The sequence below is a fragment of the Artemia franciscana genome, chromosome 20, assembly GCF_032884065.1.
Source record: "Artemia franciscana chromosome 20, ASM3288406v1, whole genome shotgun sequence".
NCBI classification, from domain to species: domain Eukaryota; kingdom Metazoa; phylum Arthropoda; class Branchiopoda; order Anostraca; family Artemiidae; genus Artemia; species Artemia franciscana.
Genome location: NC_088882.1, coordinates 26,736,669 through 26,757,264, shown reverse-complemented (window position 1 = coordinate 26,757,264; position 20,596 = coordinate 26,736,669). Strand labels below are relative to the sequence as shown.

Sequence of the window (20,596 nt, the reverse complement as noted above, 5' to 3'; positions counted from 1 at the left end):
GTGCTGCTGTCAATCAAACCAAAGTCATTGATGGCGATATTTGAATTTATGAATTATTTGTTTGGTGTAGGAATAGAACGTGAAACCCGAGATTTATTATGGTAAAAGAACGATCCGTTAATAAACCGAACCAACAAGTCAATTGTATTATTATGTTCTTAGAAGTACATTCTAAGCAATAGGTTTCGCGCAGTTGCTATGCCATTGAATCCATTGCTTGTGTTTTATATATCTTTACTTTTAAAACACCCTCCCTACTACCCACTCTTGAACTTCTGAATTCAGGCCATCGATTATTTTTGAACCTGAATCTTCAGGGGAGTAAAGAACAATATTGAAACTAAAAAAGAGCATAAACACTGCCTTTGGAAGGCTTAAAAACTTACCTCTTAAGGCAAATCTTAATTATTTCTAATTCAAAACATTTTTAACATAGAAATTTTTAAACTTATTTTCATGTCTGAAATTAACAATAAATATACTTATATTAAAATGACTTCACTTTTGATATTTTTGAAACTTGAAATGAAACTGATATACGTGTTAGTAGCAATTTTTTCTTTTATATAAGTAATATTTGCAAACATTTTGATGAAAATAAAAACATTTTAACATTTTTTCACGTCTTAAAATGACATTAAATGTACTTACGTCAAAAGAAATTCACTTATGATATTTTTGAAAGAGAAAATGAGAATGATATACATGTGTTAGTCATGATTTTGTCTTTTAGAAGAAAATAATGTTTGTAAACTGTTTTAACTTAAAAATTCTCCTATCATTTTCTGAACTTATAATTTCTTTGAACTTGAAATTTTCTTTTACTTTTTTCTTGTCGTAAAATGACGTAATCATTGGTGTACATGGTTTTGCATTTTTTTTTTATGCAGCCGGGGTACTCTGTGCTTGTTCATCGACAGTAAATGGTTTATTATATGTTTTGATCAATGTTAATTGTGCACTGAAAGGATAAGCACTTTTATCATATTTAAAAACAAGTGAAGATAAAATATTTCAAGAAAGTGTAAATACAGGCTAATGTTATTGTAGCATTGAGTGCTGAAAAATGTGAATATTTGAACAACAAGACAAATACAAGCAGTCACACATTTGGAAAATTATGCCTGCATTCTTATGACAGTGAAAGACAAAACTTCACTGGAGTATCGAAAAAGAATGAACTCTTATGAAGGTAGATATGGGAGAGTGAGAGCTCGAGAGATGATGACACTCACAGAGAATGCAATCTTAAAACTAAAAGTTGATGACGAGGTGCAACTTCTTGCTAGTACCTCTGGTAACACGTTAGGCGGTGATAACCCTATCCAAATCTTTGGGGTATTAGCATTCAGCGGAAGTTAAAAAGAAGAAAAGCATACTCTTTTACCTATATCATCAACCATATCTTGTCTACGTACAGGAACTGTTTCCTGTGTAATAAGAATGTGGTAAATGACGGTGAAATAGAAGGTAAAATAAAAAGGATATTGGCAGATAATATTACAATGCAAATTATAGAAGATTCAAAGAAAAGCAAAGCATCGGTGAACTTCAATAGTATTAGTGGTAGTTTAATGACAGATACCTTCATTGACCAGAATAATAGCAATGATGAAATATGTAATGAGATTGTTGGTGAAACCATGTTAAAAGTCGTGTATGAACCCAAAATGAAATAAGTGCCAGGTCTAGAAAAAACATCATGAATGTTTTTTTTGTAGTGCATTCGAAACATTCAGTTTTTTATGATGAGTATTGTAAGTTTTTTATGATGAGTATTTTATGATGTAGTATTGTACGTGCCATTATTTCAGAAAGAATATTTCCTTGAATTAATTTGTTATGATTCCAATATTTTCGGCAAACTCTAGCAACTCCGTCATTTAGAATGTTTATTCAAAAGTAAGAGATGGAAGAACAGGAATTTTCAGACACATACACTACTACCAGGCTCACGGGTGGTGTACTAGAGACTGAAATAGGTGGATAATGTTTCTACCAAAGTCTGAAAGAGATGAAACGGATTCTTTTTAGATCGTGTATTACCCCAAATGAAATAAGTGCCAGGTCAAGATAGAACAAGATGAATTTTTCTTTGGGTGGATTCATTGAATTCAATTTTTTATGATGATATTAATAAAATTTGGAATTGAACATGCCATTATTTAAATAAGGGTATTTCATTGAATTATTTTGTTATGGTTCCCATATTTTTAGGGTGCACTAGCAAGCCCATCATTTAAAATGTATATTCAAAAGTCAGAGATGCAAGAACGGGAATTTTCACACATACACTACTAACAGCTCACGAGTGGGGTAGTAGAGACTAAAAAAGGTGGATAAGGCTTTTACAAAAGTCTGAGAGAAATGAACCAGATTTTTTTAGAGTTAGAGACATATGAAGTGAAAATTTATCAAGATACAGAGGCAGGTAGTTGAGAATTTTTCAAAAGTCAAACAAATAATATTTTCCCAAAGGGGAGAAAAGAGTTAGACTTCCGTTCTAAATTTTCCCAAAGAGGAGAAAAAAGTTCAATTCCTTTTCCAAAGAAGAAAAAAGTCATACATCAGTTCTGGAGTTTTCCCAAGATGCAAAAACAGTTAGACTTTTTCTAAAGAAGAGAAAAAGTTCAAAAGCTTTTCTGAATTTGTCATAGAAGAGAAAAAAGATAAATTTCTTTTCTAATTTTCCAGATGAGAAAAATTTCAACTTCTGTTCTGAATTTTTCCATAGAAGAGAAAGAAATTACGCTTTAGTTCTGAATTTTACCCAAAGAAGAGAAAAAAATTCAACCTTTCCTCTGAATTATTTTTAAAAGAAGAGGAAAAAAAAGTTGAACTGCTGTCCTGAATTTTCTCATAGAAGAGAAAAAAGTTCAACTTCTGTCTTGAATTTTCACAAAGAATAAAAAAAAAATATACTTCTCTTCTGATTTTTCTTCAAAAGAAAAACCAAAAAGTTCTACTGATGTCCTGAATTTTCCCAAAGAAGAAAAATGTTCAACTTCTGTCCTAAATTTTTCTAAAAACAGAGAAAAAAGCACAACCCCTGTCCTGAATTTTCCCAAAAACTGAAAAAAGTTACACTTCTGTTCTGGATTTTCCCAAAGAAAAGAAAAAAGTTCCTCTTCAGTTTTGAATTTTTCAAAGAAGAGGAGAAAGTTAAACTTCAGTTCTGAATTCCCGAAGAAGAGAAACAAATGTTAAACTTCTGTCCTGAATCAAGGAGGCACACCGTGCCTCTTTAAAGAGGCGAACCACGGCAATGTTAAGCGATCTTCGGTTCCAGTGGTCGCAGAGGGATGGGGAGGGATGCATTTCGTAGCCCGAGCTCCAACTAAGAAACCTGCCAAATTTCATCCCCCTCCGACTTTTCCTTCAAGGGGAAAATCTGGCCGAACGTTTCGACCCCCCAACCCCAGCCCCCTTTAACGTTGTCCGATCGGGCTGAAATTCACAAGTTAAGGTCCCCTAGGCCCAGGAGCTTATCCGCGAAATTTCAGCTCGATCCGATAACTCCTTCCCTGTTTTCCAGAAACCAAGCATAGCCACATAATGTTCCTGTTCTTTTTTTTCGCCACGCCTACAGGTCACAGCCGACATCGGATCTGGGTGTACGAAGACCCATTCGACGCGGAATTCTCCGAGTAATTTTGCTTGAAAGTTTCGTCGGAAAATCTTAACCCCCCGATTTTCTAGCTTAGAAAAACCCCATTTCCCTATAAGAGCCCATGTTAAGTTTTTTGTTGTTAAAAGTTACGAATTTCAACATCAAGTACATCAAAATGATCAGCTCGACATGGTGAGACTGACTGAAAGCTTCAAAAAATTCTGTCTTAATCCGTAAAATTTTTATTTGAGAAAAATGACAGAAACCCTTTTTTTCTGCCACGCCTACAGGTCACAGCCGACATCGGATCTGGGTGTACGAAGACTCATTCGACGCGGAATTCTCCGAGTAAGTGCCCTGGAAAGTTTCGTCGGAAAATCTTAACCCCCCGATTTTCTAGCTTAGAAAAACCCATTTCCCCATTGAAGGTAAAATTTTCTCTTGTAATAACATCACTTGTTTGAAAAATTCTTACACTAACAGCAGTTTGGCGAAGCGGAAGCGTGCTGGGCCCATAACCCAGAGGTCGGTGGATCGAAACCGCTAGCTGCTAATTTTTTAGAATTTGTAAAATTAGGTAATTTTGTCAGTTTGAATTTATTTATACAGAAAGGGAGAAAATAAACATGGAAACATGTGATCAGAATTACATACTGGAATGTTCACAAGAATTTATACTGAAGCGGGGGTAAGGCTTGATGGAAGCAAGTTAAAAGAACCATTTAAATTGATTTCCTAATTGAAGCCGTTGGTGAAATTTTCTATTGTAATAACTTGTTTGATAACAAGCATAACAGCAGCTTGGCGCAGCGGAAGCGCTCTGGGCCCATAAACCGGAGGCGCTTGGGTAAAAACCACTAGCTTCTAAATTTTTAATTAAGCTGCTAAACTATTAAAATTATCAAAATTAGATAATTTTGTCAGTTTGAATTTATTGATACAGAAAGCGAGAAAATAAACATGGAAAATTATTATTAAATTACATCCACCATGGAATGTAGAAAAACGTACAGAAATAATATGAAAAAAACTTCGTTTTCTTAAAGAGTTAAAGAGGCTGCGTCCCAAAGTCGAACCTTAAAACGTACAGGAACTCCCCGCTTTTAAAGACTCTTTTGTACAGGTTTTTTATTGTGGGGGGCTGCCGCCCCCGCTCTTGGCTTCGGAAAGGTCCTCTTTTAATTAACAAAAAATTGAAATGAATGAATAATGAAATAACATCGAAAAATGTTAAACACAAGAGGACAGGAGAACCATTGCGCCGAAACTAGTAATTAGTAACAATGAAGTCCCCCCACAACAAAAAACCTGTACAAAAGAGTCTTTAAAAGCGGGGAGTTTGGGGGGCGGCACCCCCCAACTGCCTCTCCTAATTCCTGTACGTTTTAAGGTTCGACTTTGGGACGCAGCCTCTTTAACTCTTTAAGAAAACGAAGTTTTTTCATATTATTTCCACAAAGAGGAGAAAAAAAGTTCTATTTCTGCTCTGAATTTTTCCAAAAAAGAGGCAAAAGTGATACTACAGTACCAAATTTTCCTAAAGAACAGAAAAAAAAATCGCACTTCAATTCTGAATTTTTTCATAGAATAGAAAAGAGCTACACTTCTGTTCTGAATTTTTCCAAAAAAGAGAATAAAGTGATGCTACAGTTCCAAATTTTCCTAAAAAAGAGAATGAAAGTTCAAGGTCTGTTTTGAATTTTTCCAGAGAAAAGAGAAAACTCTCGCTTCAGTTCTGATTTTTTTTTCCACAAGAAAGTTGCACATCTTTTCTGAATTTTTCCATTTAAGAGAAAAAAGTTCATGTTCTGTTCTGAATTTTTCCATAGAAAAAAAAATAATTTATACTTCCATTCTGATTTTCCCCCAAAGAAAGAGAGAAAAAATTCAACTTCTAATCTGAAGTTTTTCAATACACTTCAGTTTTCCTAAAGAAGAGAACAAATTACACGTCAGTTCTGAATGTCTCCAAAAAAGTAAAAAACGTTACTCTTTTATTCTGAATTTCCCGAAGAAGAGAAAAAAGTTCAAATTTGGTTCTGGCTTTTTCCGAAGAAGAGAAAAAAGTTATAATTCTGTTCTGATTTCCTCCAAAACAAAAGCAAGTTCTGTTCTGGATTTTTCCTATAGAAGAGAAAAAACTTATATACACTTTAGTTCTGGATTTTTCCAAAGAAGAGAAAAAGTTATACTTCTGTTCTGAATTTTCCCATCTGTACAACAAGTCACCATATGGTCTCGTAGCTATGCTTTGAGATCTTTGTTCCCAGAATCTCTAGACACCATTCTGAATTCGAGAGTTTTATGTTTGTTTCCGAAAATTGTTTGGCCTGGTGCCTCTCAGTGTCGTTTGTAGTACACGACACCTATAAACATTTCACAAAGTGAAAGTCATTGTCTGGTCTTGTCGCTATGTATTGAGATGATTGTTTCTGGAAATCGTTTGGCATCATGCGGATGACAGCCCTATTGAATTGGCATGCTTGCTAAGCATTTTGTCGACGAAATATCACAATGAATCCAAGCCGAGCCCTGACCATCTAGAGAGCTTTATTATCATTGATTGGACAGTGACTAAATTGCCAATATGTCTAGCAAAAGAACTTTTGACAAAGATTCAAATATATCAAAAAGTTCAACTTCTATACAAAATTTTTCCAAAGAAGAGAAAAACAAAACTTCAGTTCTGAATTTTCCCGAAGAAGAGAAATGTTCAACTTCTGTTCTGAATTTATTCAAAATATAACTGATATTTTAAGCTAAAGATAGTTTGAAATTTATGTTTGCTTGTTTGCAACATCAAATACTTTGTTCACGTCCCTACTGCAGTCATCTATTCATTTACAATCATAAATTGCGCCGTTTTTATCTCCTAACCAACTGCTGCCATAATTTTTCACTAAAACTATAGACGGTTCCAAAACTAATTTTTCACCTAGAATTTGGATTAGGTCCGTTTGGGTTCAGTATGCGCATGCCCACGCTAACTGAACCCAAACGAGCCTAAATAAAATCAGTATAACGTAACCAAGTCAACTAATGCATCGTTCTTTTATCATAGTAAATCTCGGGTCTCAAGTTCGAATCCTAAACCAGATAAATAATTTGTAAATTTAAAGTATCACCAATGATGACATCAGCTAGATAGATAGCAGCACTTGGGAAGTCACCGTTAAGCCTTCTTCGAGATCTTAACGCACAAAGGAAGAAAAGAGTAGTGTCTTTGGGCATGGTCGGACGTATTAATAGGATACTACTCAGTTCAATTAATTATTAATTAATCAGGTGATATGTATTTCTATGAGCAAATTATCAACATGCACTTGTTATTTCAGCTGACTAGCACTCAATTCCTTCATCCTTACGAGTCCCCAATTCAAATCCTAAATCAGTCAAATATTTCTGAAATCATCGGAAACTGCTTAGCCATCATGTTAAATCATTACCCAATCTGTTTCGCAATAGCATCAACACAAGCAGAACCACCTTTTCCAGGTTTTTTTCCAGAGTTCATTGTTGCTCAAGAGCGCCTTAGGAAATCGGCATTACCGTGTATGTTCAGATTTTATTGGTCTTCCACTACACCTTTAGAATCGCCTTGTCCGGATCTGTTCAGAGTCCATTGTTCCTCAATAGCGCCTTAAGAAGTCATCATTAGCAGGTTTGTTCTGAGTCCATTGATCCTATAAGTGCCTAAGGGCAATTAAAGGCCAGAGGAAGTTTTGAACAATCACGCAATTAACAGTTCATTGACTCCAATAGTTACACAGCCGGGTTTTTTTTATATGGGTGGGGGGAGGAGTTGTAAAACTTTCTGAATTCATTGCGGAGAGGAGTCATAAATCCCGTTGAATTCACTATGGGGAGGAGTTGTAAAACCGTCTGAATTCATTGCAATGAGGAGTCAAAAAACCCGTAGAATTTATTGAGGAGAGGGTCATAAAACTCGCAGTATCTATTGCACGCAAATATTGCGTTGAACTTGTTATGTAAATAAGCTATAACCCATACTCTAAGTTCATTGATCCTCCAAGTGCCTTGGGGAATAACCAACAAGTAGCTCAAGTTTAAAGAAATGGATTGCACATGAGTCCACTGATCCTGTACAATGAAGCTTCGAACCTCTCTAATCCATATATCGCAATGATGCATAACACCAGATGGCTAGCGAGGGTCTTCTTACTTTCTACGAAAGGGTATCCAAACGAGACATACTACTGTCGTACATTATTTAAAAGCTAAAAGTACAATGCCTTTCAATATGTATAATTTGAGGCCCAAAGTGGGTTATTTTCTCCTCCAAGCCTCCCACTTCTCCAATTACCAACATTTTAGTAAAGCAGCATGGTTATAGCAAACTATTTGAAGTAGAATCTTCCAATCATTTTCAATCTGGTCATCTTTTCCATACCTCACAAACAGCAGGGTTCTACTCCACTCTCAGAAGATATCCCAGAACTTCCAATTTTACTAAAAATATCTAACGGCATTTTCATTCATGTAGTTCACTTGAAAATTTGACTAATCCTACCCACCTACCTCCTCTAAAAACAAGAAGAAAAAAAAAGCCTGTGACCAGCCAGGCTCTACAGATTCGTAGTTTCTATACGGATTTATAGCTCATAGCAGATTAGGAATAATTTGGTTTGTCACAACTTCTATCTTTTATGAGGGCACGTATGTCAATGCAAATATATCTGTCTACAGTTACTGCACTAATTTCTTTAAACATCTAGGTAATTTACCCATATCCACATAAAATAATTTACATTAAGAGAAGAATTAGTTTGAGAAATAACAAAAGCAGCAATTAGTAAGCAGTGGTCGATGATAATCAACACGAAAAAAAATGATTAAATTATTGTAGGAAAATATGGAGAAAATATTCGATGACTGAGATTTCAGCAAGGGTGGGCACATTTACTAATTAAAAAAAAAGACTAGTGTTTACAGTTTTGTAGAATAGCTAATTTAGCTTTCTCCTGAAAACTGAAAAAAAAAGTTTAAATGCTTGTTTTCTGAAAAAGAGTGCAACTTACTTCAAAAGAGGAACTACTTTCAGTTCTAACCAAATGTGGACATATCTCAGGAGGCTTCACTTTGTGCAGTTCTTCAAAATCTAAGCCACTGAAAAAGGGATGTGATTTGACTGAAGTATATGATCCAATGTCTTTAGCTCCAAGTCGCTCTGAGGGCTCTAATACCTAAAAGGGAATTGCAATGTAATTGATATTTGTTGATGTATGTCCTTAAACTAATTTTTGATCTTGCTTTAAATAGACACTAAGCTAATAAGATAACAAAACCTGAAAAGTTTAAAATGAAGCGTCAAATAACTAAAAATCTGAGCAAGTAAGCACAGGACAGTAGCATAACGTTGTCACTGGGCTTACATATACAAATTTTGAGGTTCAGCATATCCCCCTCAAAAATTCCCCCTTGAAAATTCACCCCCTTATGTAATATTGAGTAGCTAGGTGAGATTACAACAAATAAAAAGAATGGAGAAAAGAAGGAATTGTGGAAATTCTTTTTATATTCCAAAATACATGTTAAATATACGGTGTAGAATCAAACAGTTTGTAGTAACGAGCTATAAGTAAGGAGTGACTTGGACAAATAGTAACCAAACTATAAAAAAGAATTTTGATAACAAATAATACATAAAAAAAATTATTTTTCACCCAGTTTCCAAATACATAATGTTAGACATCAAACACCACGAGCATGAGAAAACTTGCCTGATTTCCTAAAAATCGGGAAAACAACCCTAAAAGGCAAGTGATCGTAGACAGAAGTCACACCATTAGATTTAGCATATTAAAGAATGCTACAACGTGGGTTTCGAGCTCCTATTAACAAAATGTGAATTTTGCATTTTTCTCCTGGTACAAAGATTACTGATGCGTCTTTATTTGTTCTTTTTTTTAAGCATTTTTAATGGCAATATCACCCGAATCAATCATAAAAGTCATACTTTCCTTTTGGCTTCTTAACTTTGCATATAGGGAGAGTTTTCCATGAGGAGAGGGGTATTTTCCACCGAGAGGAGGAGGGGTCCAGGGGGAAATTTCCATAAGCTAATGGTTCGAATGACAAAATTCATTATTTGACCAAATGCAGCTTACACTTGTTTGTCTAGGACAAAACGATTTTGAAGTTCGCTTGAATTAGCTTAAACTGAGGTTGCTGAGAACCAATGAATTAATATCGAATTACTTTACATTTTATAGCTGTGGCGTAATTTCGTCAAAATTCTGGGGAAGACAAATTTGGAGCCAATTTTCCCAAATCAAGTGAAAATGACATCGAAAACTAAAAAAGAATCCTTATATTTCCATAAAGGCAAAGGTATACTAAAGAAAACTGCCCTGTTTCTCTAAATACTTGAATTATGTAGACTTATCTTAGTTTTGACAAGATTTTTTGCAGAAACTAAATTTCAGCTAGGGGCAAACTGAAGTCTGGGGGGAGAGACTTGGATCTGGAGTTGGCGCAGTTGTCCCCCCCCCCTGCACCATAGCAAATTACGCCCCTAATTTAGGAAAAAATGGAACCTTTTTGACATATAACCAAAATATGGCATTAAAGTAGAGTTATTTGAATTTAATTTCAAAATACAATCATAGCTTTCCCACCTTTCCTTCTTTTCTCCATCCTTTTCTGTCTCCCTTTCTCTTCCAGTATTTATAACTATCCTACTTTCTAAGTTTTTATTTCTTTAAAAAATTCAATCAAAAACTTCACATGGTCTTCATGCAAAAACTATTGACACTAGACTTTTTTCAATTTTCAATTTAAGAAATAAAATAAAAAAAGATTTCTGATTTATTAAAACCGAAAACCGACGGATACATCTAATAAGCACTGCTGCCTAAATGTATATCCCTCTTCAACATCGATCTTTGGGGTAAGACGGCGAGATGTGAAAGTCAGTCCAGATCTCACACTTAGCGACTTTAGCGACTATGCAAACTATATTTTCCTGCACGTAAACAATATAGATAATACACATGGCACCATATTGAATGTAGCAGTCACGGTTGAGCAGCCGGACTGATGATCAGCAATAACAAAACCAATATTGTGAAGACGCACTAGTAAATAGTATCTCCCTGGTTGATAGTATTCGTTTGGATATCACTGATCCGTCCAAATATCTGAGACAAGTAATTGAGTCATCAATTAGATTCAATGGAGAAGGTTTCAACAGAATATCTTCTGCAGCCGTAGTTTTGCAAAACTGAAGAAAACCCTGTCAGGACAAAGAGATGTTCTCTTAAAGACAAAGTTTCAAATTCAAGAGGCAATCGTCCACTCCACACTTCTATACGGTTCTGAAACTTTGTTCGGGAGAGCAGCGAATGTCCACAAAATCCATATGTTCGAATACTCTTGCCTAACACAAATTTTCAGTGTAAATAGAATCAGTAAGGTCAAAATTCAAATTTGTTGCTACGAAAAATATGACATTGGCGTACTAACAATCAACGCTATCTGATATGATTAGGTTCGTTAGAGAACAGATGGTGTTCCTCCCGAACTGGTGTTGAACTTAAAATTCTCGACTCACTGTGAGAAGAAGTGTTGAGGGCAAATAAAGACTTGGCTAAAAAAAAAAACAACTCAAGAATAATCCAGAACCATTAGAACCACTCGACACCACATGAGAACATGGGATGAGCAATGGCTAGCAACCACTAAAAACAGAGTAGTATATCCCTCAGCCTTCTACCAGATTCCAGCACCAGTAAGTGCAGGAAATAATGTTCCTGAGACAGGTGCAAGTAAAATTAAAAAAAAAAAAAACACCCTAAACTTCATAGAAAGCGGGAAAAATTACTGCGCGAAGGCACGGGGCGATCAAACGTTTCTGATTCCATTTTGGATCAGCGTAGGAAGTTACATTAGAATCCCAAATAAAACCCACTTGAGCTTAAAACTCTTCTATCTTATATCTACACCTTAACATTAATTTTCTTCACCCTTTACGCTAATAGATCAATGAATTTAGAATAAAAGGAAAATAAAACGTGTTGAGGGCAAGTAAAGACTTGGCTAAAAAAAACAACTCAAGAATGATCCAGAACCATTTAAAACCACTTGACACCACATGAGAACATGGGATGAGCAATGGCTAGCAACCACTAAAAACAGAGCAGTATATCCCTCAGCCTTCTACCAGATTCCAGCATCAGTAAGTGCAGGAAATACTGTTCCTGAGACAGGTGCAAGTAAGATTAAAAAACAAAAAACACCCTAAACTTCATAGAAAGCTGGAAAAATTACTGCGCGAAGGCACGGGGCGATCAAAGTTTCTGATTCCATTTTGGATCAGCGCAGGAAGTTACATTAGAATCCCAAATAAAACCCACTTGAGCTCAAAACTCTTCTATCTTATATCTACACCTTAACATTAATTTTCTTCACCCTTTACGCTAATAGATCAATGAATTTAGAATAAAAGGAAAATAAAATATACTAGTAAAGTAAAAACAAAGAAAAGAGCCCAGTACAATACTAAAAACAAATAAAACGAACCTTTGACAAGAAAAGGGGACCTGGAAAACAAAAGGCAAATTTAAACTTTACAGGTTTGAATATTTTGTTTGTGAATGAAACATATAAATTTTGGTTCATACTGAACAATAACAGAAAGCGATGGAGCCAACAGGGGTAAAGATGCTAATCAGTTAGGTCGAGGTTTAGAAGGAGACTACTTTTTAGGGAATCAAATCTCGGTGTAGAGTTTTGATGTTCCTATCTAGGAAACACAGGCATGAAAACATTCTTCTGTCCTAGGGAGTTTTTCATATAGCTTCCCTCGTGGGGAACAAATGAAGGACTTTTCAATTCTATTGAAGATAGAATAATCAGACATGTTTTATACACTTTCCGTCCCAGGGTCCCTGGATATTTTGAGGGGAAGAGATATTTAAGTTAGACTGTAATGCATCCATTTTGACAGCTACAATGAACCCTTCTTATTGGTACGTTTAACGAGGACGTAACCTTTCCATGCATTGATACGATTGAACAGGGAAATCAGAAAGCTTTTCTATCAGCTAAATCAAAAAAGATCTATTAAACTGAGGAGTAAAGGGGTTTGATGATTCTGATACTTCTTAATTGTTAATCTAGGCCTGAAAATTTGACGATACAACCCTCTCCCTTTCCTGGATCCACTTTGCTCCTCTCTGGCAACTTTATCTGCAGCATCTCTACCATCCCTACAAACGACATAAACCACGGCGAAAAAAATACGACTTATGTTTAGAAAACATTGTTCAGAGTCAAAGTACACTTAAAATTAAGCATAAAAAAGTTTTTAGGCAAGTTTTGGGAATATAATGGGCTAAACTTTCTTAAAATATGTGGTAAGTCACAGAGGCGATTGGATGGTAAAAATGGAGTAACGGCCTAAAATCCTTGTTGCTTTTGAAAAAAGAATATACAAAAAAAATCAATGATCAAATCAAGCAAAATTTACGAAATGTATGCTTAGTAACTTTTGATTTAGGGATATTTCCCAAATGATTCTTGAATGACCATGGTTTGAAAAGAGGTCATACATTTTTATTTGTGCAAACGTGGGAGAGGGAGCATCAAACGCAGCACATACTTAGGGCCTTTCAATCACCTACACTGGAAATTTCAACTCGACTATGATGCGCCTAAGAAGTCCACCATTTGCATGATATTTACTTGGCGGATTGGACTTTAACTGTCTACATTGCAATTTTAGCTCAAGATTGGTAATGTACAAGCTCAGAAATCCCACTAACCTTTTAGAAATAGGCAATCTTGGTTTAAGTCTGTTTCACTTTGTGGTGTTGAAACCGCAACCTTAATAATTTTTAACATTTTACGTATAAATGCATGGAACCACTCTCTAAAAAATCCATGAATAATCATCAGTCAAAGATATAAGACAAGTCTAGACTGTATGTGCAAAGTTGGGGGTGGATGTACCTTGTGGGGAAAGCCAAAAACCTAAGGGCCCCACTTCTAATCCTTCCAACATGGCGATTGGAAACCCTTTGAAGACTGCTTATACTCCAACAAGTTATAATACGACAATCACTTAAGAAATTTATACTTAATGGGTTTTGAATTAAACGTCAAAATTGTAATATTCACCTCAGATTTCTAATCAGCAAGCTCAGAATGCTATATTTTAGTGAAAAATCAATAACTATTAATTAGCTTTTGATTCAGGATAGTCATCTATTAATCGCAAGGTTTTTCATTGATTTGCAATTAACCATTTAGAATGTTACCAAAAGAACTTATGATTGGTCGTATCGTAAGTCAAAATAGATATAACATACATATAAGTGTAAAGCAAGGGGGAAGAATAGAACGGCCTCAATTTTCGGTCCTCCAATCACAGAGACTGAAAGTCCTTGCATGACCTTGATTTCAACGGGGTATAATATGCCCACCGCTAGTAAAATGTGTATTTAAAATCTTATTTCATATACATATATATATATATATATATATATATATATATATATATATATATATATATATATATATATATATATATATATATTAATACTACATTTACATTGTAGTATTAATTCAAAAATCAATTTTTCTGATGGAAGTAAAGAGCGAAGATGAAAAATAAAACAAAACTAAAAATAGTAGATACAAGTCGCATAATAAGCTAAACTTAAAATGAACAGGAATTATAATGAATTAATGTAAAAAATAAAATCAATAATCAAATCAAGCGAAATTAACAAAATATATAGTGGGTAACTTTCGATTTAGGGACCATTTCTCAAATGACTCTTGAATGACCATGGTCCGAAAAGAGGTCAAGCATTTTTATGTGTACGAAGGTGGGAAAGGGAATATCACAGTATTTACTGAGTAAAGCACTTCAGAATTAAATAGCATTTTGGTTAGTATATCAAACGGTGACATTAGCTGTAAAAAAAAATGCATTTTGCTTCTGCCTTCCTGTTTTTTTGTTTGTTTTTTTAAGCATATTAGTATTTTGTCAAATATTTCCTTTGCTGGTTGCAAAGACAAAAGTTTGGCTGATAAAATGACAAAGGAAATGTAGCCATATCATTAAGTGTTCTATTGAAACTCTACTTTAGTGTTTATTATTTCAGTGTAATATATATTATTTTAGCTATATAGTTATATTAGCTATATTATTTTATTATATATTATTTTAGCTATATATAATTATTTTATATATTATTTTATTATTTTATGATATATATATTTATATTATTATTTTACCATAATTGAAATTATTTACTTTCTATTCTGTTTCTGTTATTTTGCGAACCTATTATGCTGGAAAAAAAATTACGATTTTCTTTGTGTTGTACCAAAAACTAACAAAGGTGGTACTTCTAGAACTCTATTCCTATTCTAGAATTCTAAACTATTCCAGGATTGGACATGTAGTCAGAAGTTTTCTATTCACTAGAGCTTCTGCTTTATAATATTTCTGTTTAATGAAAGTTAGGGGTTTTGCATAAACATCAAGAATAAACCCTAAATTACTTATCTCCTAAAAGAAGAAGAAATATTTGAAAAAATTCTGTCTATCACAACATGAGCTAATCTGTTATATATCATGGTAGTTTTAGAATTTACCAGGGGGAGAGAGAAGGGAGACTTCATTAGTCGTGAGCCCACAATAATGTCACTGTTGCACAGGATTATCAGAGAATTAATGTTTCCTAAGTTGACATTGAGAACTTACTAAAAGCTGCGTCACAATATCTCGAGCATCGTCTGGGAAGCCATCTGGGTATTCATATTCTAATTTCATGATTTTCTGAAAGATTGCATAATCACTGCTGAAAAAAAAAGTATTACTGTTTAAAAAATGGGGAAAATACTTTAAGAAATGCAGAAGATTAGATGTTTGGTTGGAAAAGGAAAAACAATTCAGTAAAATACAGGCAGGATTTAGGAAAAAACTAGACCTCCGTTGCCTGTGCAACGGGAAGTGTTGCAGCAACTGTGCCCTGTTCCTTAGGGCACAGTTGCGGAGCAACACCTGCAACTGTGCCCTACGGGACACAGTTGCGGAGCAACAGTCTCCATTATGTCCTTCAGAGGACATTTTTCTAATGCGGCTTCGATTGTTATCTTGAAGCAGCTTTGATATGGTTTTATGTCGAGCTCCTACTAAACTGAGTTTGGCAAAATGTTTAGCTGGTCCAGAAATAAACGAGAACAAGTTCCAGTCTTATGGGATCGAGATCTGTCGAACCGCGTTGGAAAAAAAATTCTAGCTGGCCCAGAACCGAAGTTACCTCTAGAACGTCGAAACTTCGGAAATTATTTCTAAGAGAACGAAGCAACTTGGTATAAAGAACACTTCACTTCTTCTTGCATAACTTTCATAGCACTACTCGATAAAAATAAAATAGACATCAAAATCGAAAATTTAAGAAAATTTCAAAAAATCGGAACGAGATTGACTTTTCCAGAATTATTTCCGGGAAATCTGTAAGAGCTACGGAATTTCATGCTTCAGTTCTCGAAAACATCAATAAAAGTTCTATATGAGTTCATAATTATTTTATCTCTAAAACGTTTACTTCCGAAACTAGGGCCGTCTTAACTTGACGCCAATTCGAAGTATTATGTTTCGAGCCGCACATTTCGGGAATTATTTCCGGGAAATCTGAAAGAGATACGGAAATAACGTCTTATAGTTTTCTGCTTAACTTTTGATGGTCTAAGCTAGGAAAATATAAAACAAACCAAATTCACCAAAAAATTTAAATTGCCCCGAGGGAATGACAAAACTTCCAAATAGAAAAACCCAAAGAACGAATTTTATTTCGGAGAAACTATTGTAAGCTCCAGTTGTTAGGAGATCGAGACCTGTCGAACCGCGTTGGAAAAAAAATTCTAGCTGGTCCAGAACAGAAGTTACCTCTAGAACGTCGAAACTTCGGAAATTATTTCTTAGAGAACGAAGCAACTTGGTATATAGAACACTTCACTTCTTCTTGCATACTTTTCATAGCACTACTCGATAAAAATATAAGAAACATCAAAATCGAAAATTTGAGAAAATTCCAAAAAAAATCGGAACGAGATGGACTTTTCCGGAATTATTTCCGCGAAATCTGTAAGAGCTACGGAATTTTGTGCTCCGGTTCTCGAAGAGACAAATGAAAGCTCTACATGAGTTCAGCATAACTGTATTTCTAACAAGTTTATTTCCGAAGCTAGGGTCGTCTTAACTTGACGCCAAACATCGAACGCAGAGTTTCTAAGAAAAAGACGGTTTTATTTTTTTTATGGAAAACTGTTAGAAATTTTAGGAACTTCTCTGGAACTTTTTTACTCTGTTTCACGTTTCCCTTCCCTCTGAAAAATCTCAAATTTTTAACTCTTACCACTTCGGAGCTACAGGTCGCTGATCACGGTGAAAAAAAAAAAAAAAAAAAAAAAAAAAAAAAAACTACGAAAGCAGTAGTGTTGCTCCGCAACACAATTAGTCTACGGTTGATCAAGTTTAATATTGGATTTATTTGTTAAAAATTATACTACGAGGAAGGATGGCAGATTATGGTATGCGTTTTTGGATCTTAGGGACGCGTTCGATGGAATTAGAAGGGTTTATTAATAAAGAATTGATTGGATTTAGATCTTCAGGAAAAGTTACATGATTTCTATGAGATTATGTTCACTGTATATGAACGATATATTGGAAAGGTTTGAGCGAAACCAGGCTCTAGTGGTATAGCTTAGTTTGACGCGGTTCTTTGCTCTTTTGTTTGTAGATGGCATTGCCATGTTGGAAGATTCGGCAAAAAACCTAAACAGGCTTTTGGAAATTTTAGAGGGCTATCTACGAGAGAAAAAGTTAGTACTTAATGTTAGTAAATCATCGGTTTTCGTTTCTTGGTAAAGAGAGAAGAGAAAAAAAAATTTAGGTTGAAATTTAAATCTGCGTAGATGTGATTATTTACTATGAGTGTGGTCTAATAATGGATGGTAAGCGGAGTAAGTACATAGAATTAGCTAAAATTAAGGGGAATAGGGCAACAGGAACAGTCCGAAAAGTTCCTTCAGGTCAGTAGGTCTTGCATATATTAAAATCCAGAAGCTGGTGTTAGAGTCTAAGAATCAGGTCGGTAGTAGAGTACGGAGCAGAATTTTAGGTCATGGATAGGGATACTAGATGATTATAATTGATTTTAATGAAGATTATAATTAAAGTATTTTAAAAGGATACTAAGTTGAAGTGAGAGTTTTAATAGCTTAGTTATTAAAAGCAATTTAGGAATTTCGCCTTTAAGAAGCAAGAGGCTAGCAAAATTGGTGAAGTACTGGGGAAGAGGGGCAATTTTGGAGAAAAATAGGTTAGTTAGGAAAGCATGGGCAGAGTCTCTGTTAGACAGAAGAAGATGTTCGTAGATGGGGCAAAATAAGACAATTTTGGATTAGTGTGGAATATCAGCTGAATGGAATGGGGTTAGGGTAGGATTGAGACAGGAGAGTTGTCTAGACTCAATTTTGGCCGATCAGGAAATTCGAAAGCGTTGTGCCAGACCAGAATGTCTTACTCTCTATGTTTGTATCCTAGGGTAAAAGAGACTCGGGGTAAAGAGGTATATTTTAGAGCGGGGTTGTCTAGGGATGGTATAAAAAAGAGTAATTTCTTGAAGAGGTAACTTTATGCCACACAGGGCAAGAAGAAAATATTTGAGTGGAATTTTAAAGAAGAGTGGTTCCTACAGTTTTCCAATGTATGGAGAGTGGAAGGAATTTTCTGGTATTTTCTAGGTAAGTGTGAAGAGAGGGATATTAGAAAATAAAATTTTGGATTGGATGGCGTGGAAAAGCCTTGGGTGGGAAAATTGTTGGGGGTTTTACTGCTGTTAGGAATCTGGAGCGGTTTGTTGGTGCACGTAAGACCCACCGCGATGCTATTATATGTTGAATTTGTTAATATTAAACTTTTTGAATGGAGTTCTTTTCTTGTTTTAATTATTTGTTCGACTGTTTTCTTATGTTTAAGTGTCTTTAAATTGACACTTTGAATTGTTTTTGCATGTTGTTCCCTTTTTTCCCCTTTTATTTTTTCTGGCCAAGGACCTAGGGGATTTTGTTTGCGTCAAATATATTAAACTATATACTGTACTATACCAGTTAGCTAGCAATAGGCCTTGAATCAGGTTTTAACCGATCGCAGATTGTTTTTACATCAAATTCCCATTGTTTGATAAAATATCTTACTTAATGTCACCAAAAATTAATAATAATCACTTCCCTCTCTTTTGGTTTATTGTGATCGGCATATGGAGCTCAATAGCCATAAAAGATCAAACAAAATAGCCAACGTGGGGATAGGGAATGGAGAAGAAAATCTCCTCTGAAGTTTGTGAAGTTGCAACTAACTTTCTAGGAAAAACAAAAAATCCTTTTTTCAGTCAAGTAAATTGTATAAGGAAGAAAAAAAAAAGACAAAGTCAACTTCTGACGGATGTTTTAACGTTGGGGACTTGTAGAGCATAAACCTATCCCTTCAAGCAACGAGATTGAAACTATTGTATCTCTTTTGAATTTGTAAAAAATAATGCTAGAAAAATAATTCTGTAAATCCCATATTATAATTATTAAATGGAATTCCAATTTTATTTGGATATTTTTTAGATTTCGTAGAAGGGTCGGAGCCAGGGGTACCCTGAAACAAGTCTAGCTGTGATCTGGCTCATAAGTAGAGGAAGAGAAGAGGGGTTTCCAGAATCATATCATTTGAGCATCTGCCAGATGCGGCTCTTAAATCTTAGCCATACGAGCGAAAGCTAGTTTCTCATTCATGCATTTGGGATATCCAGAGGCAATGCAACTTCTGATGGGGGCGTGAAAGAAGATGAGGTCCTGAAATTATTTTCATTGGGCTGTGCTTGCTAACATGTGGTACGCATAACCCCACGGGTACGCAGAATCCTGTGAGAGAGGGGTATACACGAAAAAATATCAGTAATGGCGGAACCTCTGTGGCAGAGCTGCCGCAGAGGTTACGTGAGTAATAGTTTCGTTACGTTTTAAATAAAAAGTTACTTTTTACGTTACGGTCCTAAAAACGTTACATTTATGACGCTATTATGAATAAAACACAGGTTGCTCCTTTTCTGAGCAACCTGTTCTTATCAAACAGTTCGTGGTAACGAACTGTAGTAAGGAGCAACCCGGCTCAATAGTAACCAAAACTCTAAAAAATGGAATTTTGATACCAATAACTACATCAAAAGAATCGCATTTTAATACTGGTTTTAAATATATAAGTTTCATCAAGTTTAGTGTTACCCATCAAAAGTTACGAGCCTGAGAAAATTTGCGTTATTTTAGAAAATAGGGGGAAACACACCCTAAAAGTCATAGAATCTTAACGAAAATCACACCATCAGATTCAGCGTATCAGAGAACCCTACTGTAGAAGTTTCGAGCTCCTATCTACAAAAATGTGGAATTTTGCATTTTTTGCCAGAAGGCAGATCACGGATGCGTGTTTATTTGTTTTTTTTGTTTTTTTGTTTTGTTTTTTTTTCCCAGGGGTGATCGTATCGACCCAGTTGTCCTAGAATGTTGCAAGAGGGCTCATTCTAACGGAAATGAAAAGTTCTAGTGCCCTTTTTAAGCGACCAAAAAAATTGTTTTTTTTCCCAGGGGTGATCGTATCGACCCAGTTGTCCTAGAATGTTGCAAGAGGGCTCATTCTAACGGAAATGAAAAGTTCTAGTGCCCTTTTTAAGCGACCAAAAAAATTGGAGGGCACCTAGGCCCCCTCCCACGCTAATTATTTTCCCAAAGTCAACGGATCAAAATTCTGAGATAGCCATTTTATTCAACGTAGTCGAAAAACCTTATAACTATGTCTTTGGGGACGACTTACTCCCCCACAGTCCCCGTGGGAGGGGCAACAAGTTACAAACTTTGACCTGTGCTTACATATAGTAATGGTTATTGGGAAGTATACAG

The 20,596-nt window shown here is 35.1% G+C and overlaps 1 protein-coding gene across 3 annotated transcripts in view; it reads right to left on the bottom strand.

The window, feature by feature from the left end:
- The window catches only part of LOC136039972 (3-phosphoinositide-dependent protein kinase 1-like), a 57,243-nt gene that overhangs the window by 19,277 nt on the left and 17,370 nt on the right, over window positions 1-20,596 (bottom strand). For 2 of the 3 annotated variants that reach the window (XM_065724027.1, XM_065724028.1), the window contains exons 5-6: window positions 15,348-15,444; window positions 8,650-8,814 (exon numbers count right to left, since the gene is read on the bottom strand). In XM_065724027.1, the coding sequence (XP_065580099.1) occupies window positions 8,650-8,814; window positions 15,348-15,444 (262 nt within the window). The remainder of the gene's footprint in view (window positions 1-8,649; window positions 8,815-15,347; window positions 15,445-20,596) is intronic. The other variant, XM_065724029.1, reaches the window with a different exon arrangement.